The 2,980-nt window shown below is 50.6% G+C and overlaps 1 protein-coding gene across 1 annotated transcript; it reads left to right on the plus strand.

The window, feature by feature from the left end:
- Positions 1 to 1,171: 1,171 nt before the first annotated feature.
- Positions 1,172 to 1,758, plus strand: LOC125556087. Its single transcript, XM_048718886.1, has one exon. The coding sequence runs from the start codon at positions 1,254 to 1,256 to the stop codon at positions 1,530 to 1,532; it is 279 nt and encodes a 92-aa protein (XP_048574843.1). The 5' UTR covers positions 1,172 to 1,253; the 3' UTR covers positions 1,533 to 1,758.
- The last annotated feature ends 1,222 nt before the right edge of the window (positions 1,759 to 2,980 follow it).

The raw sequence follows: 2,980 nt of genomic DNA on the forward strand, positions 1-2,980 counted from the left end.
GCTGCATCTATCTCCAGTCTCGGCAATTTTACTAATTGTATACCAAGTTTCTTCTGAGCATACCAGTCCATTTCAAAGCACAACAAATCGAGTGTATTGCATTTGCTCAAATATTTATCAAGTAGGTATATATACATTGTATATATCTATTTCCTGAATAACAATGATTTATTAGAAATTGAGATGATTTCCCTTTTGAAAAATGTTGTTTCCATTTCCACTTTATCTCACTAACCGTAGGTTTTATGCTTCGGTTTTTAGGTTTGGGTAAATTATTCTTCACATGCACAACCTGCCATAAATGAATTGACGGTGCGCTCCTCTTGCTTGTTGCTAGGTATGTCTAATTCTGGAGTTAACAAATCAGCTTGATGTCATGATAATGTATGTTTGCTTTTCTTGTGTTCAGGAAAGTGGCTTGGCCACCGCCAAATTCGTACCCTGAGTTTTTAGGTTACCAGTTGACTGATCTTAATGTGAGTGCTATCTTAGTTATTAATGTTCTTTCCTGATATACATGAATGACACTTTCTGGTTTGGCAATGAATAATGTGTTGGTCTCTTGATAAGAGGTGTATGAACGTGGTTTAAAAAATACCAAAAAATGTTTGATTAGTGCTATTGTTTGCAGCTATCGGTAAAGTTGTGATATATCTTTAACCATTGTCGCTTGTCTACACTGTCAGCGCGTTAACAACTCCGGAAGCTTGATTAGTGCACCCAATAACGCCTCAAGAGGCGCTATCAGGTGGCGCCCCAACAACTAGTAGATAGAGAATGTGGCCGCGGGAAGGTGATCAACCTCTTCTTTTTATCACTGACAGTGGGCCACCACCACATATCCGTCCGCCGAGTCAGTGACCACTCCACACGTTTTCTTTTCTTTTTTTGTCCCAGGAGAAAGGAAAGGAGGCTGGCAAACGAAAGCAAAATGGCGCGCACTCGCACGATTAATCCATGTGTCGAAAGAAAAGGAGCCGCCGTGGCGTGCCTTTCCAAAACAGTTGAAACGGCGACGCGCTCCGCTCGGAAGCCACCCCACGTCTCCGGCCCGCCGCCGTCGCTCTCCCGCCAAAATCGACCCGCAAGCAAAGCCAGACCCGACAACCACCTGGCTGACCTCCTCTCCCACCCCCCGCATACCTACCGCTATATAAACCGCGGTCGCCACGCCAAGAGACTGCAGCCAATACGTGCGGTGCAGGTGCAGCAGATTAACAATTCAGCTCGTGCGTGCGTGCTCATCCACAGCCATGGTGAGATCGCTTCCGTCTGTCTCGATGGAGGGGAGGAGGCTGGAGGAGGAGGAGGAGGAGCAGGAGCAGCGGGAGGTGCTGCTCATCCACAGCCAGGTGCGGAGGATCAAGCGGGAGGACGAGGAGACCCGGAGGCAGCTCCTCAAGCTGCAGCTGCTGGAGACGAGGCCGGCCGCCGGGCACGGGCACGGGCAGGAGGCCTCGCCGCCGGCCTCCCGCTCTCTGTCGCCGCTGCGGCGCGCCGGGGGCGCCATACCGGTCGGCGACTGGGCCTAGTCACCTCGCCTGGCCGGTCCGCCGGCGTAGACATATAGATATAGGAGAGCGAGCGAGCTATATATGTGAGAGCCATAGTACGATCGATCGATGCCTGTCCATGCTCTCTGCGTGCATGGAACCAGAGCTTATGGTTGATCGATCGATGTAGCTGCTTTACATGCTCTGTTTCAGTCGACTTTTCTTCTTCTGTTGTAAATATACCGAAGTTCACATCGTGCTTCTACGTACTGCATCCAAGTTCTTCCATTGCTACCGTCTTCAGAATTGATCGATTCTTGGTGAGATTGGGCACGAAAATCCGCAGAAAGCACCGGCAAATCGAGGATGCGCCTCAGGCAAGGCAACGGCCAGCGGACGAGACGGGAGGCACAGATCGACTGAGGTAGCCAACGTTGACTCGGAAGTAGTATAGGTCGCGTTCGCATCCGCATGTGTATCTTCTCAGAATGAAGACGAGATCCGCATCTGTCAGGTAGGCTAGGCCGTTCTGTGCACGTGGCTGAACGCCGGAGCGTAGCTTTGACACGCAGGAGGAGCGCTAAAACCGACAGCGGCGCTGCAGCAATAATTCAACGCAGTTTCCATAGATTTTTCCAACCATTTTTCACAGAAAATACAGTAGCTTTTTCTTTTTACCGACCTGCGTTGCTGACACGGCGCGCAGCCAGGAGAAGCATCCATCGGCCTCGCCTCCACGTCGCGGCAGCGAGCGGGCTGGCGTGTCCACGTCCAAGGCCAAGATAATAATCGAGGGAGGCACTCGCACGGCGTCTGACGTCTGACGATTCACCATTAGTTAGGTTTTGCATCATCGTTCGTCGGTCGGATCCGTCGCAGCCTCGCAGAGAGTAGTAGGATGCACGGCTGCGTCCGATCCAACAAACCCCCCCAGATTGAGGCGGCCGGGCCCATCCACTGTCGACGTCCCACCGAACGTGCGGTGTGTATTGCGTGACGTATTGGGTGAACCTGGAACCGCTCCTTGCGGCCGGTCACCGGCGACACAAATCTCACGGTCACGGCCAGGGGAGAAGCGGCGGGGATGGTCCGACCCATCGACCGCGGTCAGCCGGGTCTTTCATCGTGCTTCCATTGAGGCCTTGTTGTAAGGTGAACGGCTGAATCCAATGGGCCTTGGCTTGTGACACAAAACAGAATTTGGACGGTCGATAGGCTCGAACGCCGTGGTTGGACCAACCGCGGCCTTTGCCCTTTATCTTTTCTTTCCTTATCCCTATTCCTATCCCTACTAATAGAATGTCCGTGCGTTGCCACGAACTTTTGAAATATTTGCTAGAGCCAATTAAACATAATACATGTTAGGTTTTACATGTAAACATAAGTTAAGTCCACTTCACTTGGAAGGTAGATTGATTACAAAAAGGTATTTTAACGATATAAGTAAAAATGTGTTACAAATTAAGATCTATTTGATGCGTTTAAGA

This window comes from Triticum urartu, chromosome 5 (genome assembly GCF_003073215.2).
Source record: "Triticum urartu cultivar G1812 chromosome 5, Tu2.1, whole genome shotgun sequence".
Lineage (NCBI taxonomy): Eukaryota > Viridiplantae > Streptophyta > Magnoliopsida > Poales > Poaceae > Triticum > Triticum urartu.

Coding starts and splice junctions, on each gene's coding strand:
- LOC125556087 (XM_048718886.1), top strand. CDS start 1,254: ATGGTGAGATCGCTTCCGTCTGTCTCGATGGAGGGGAGGAGGCTGGAG.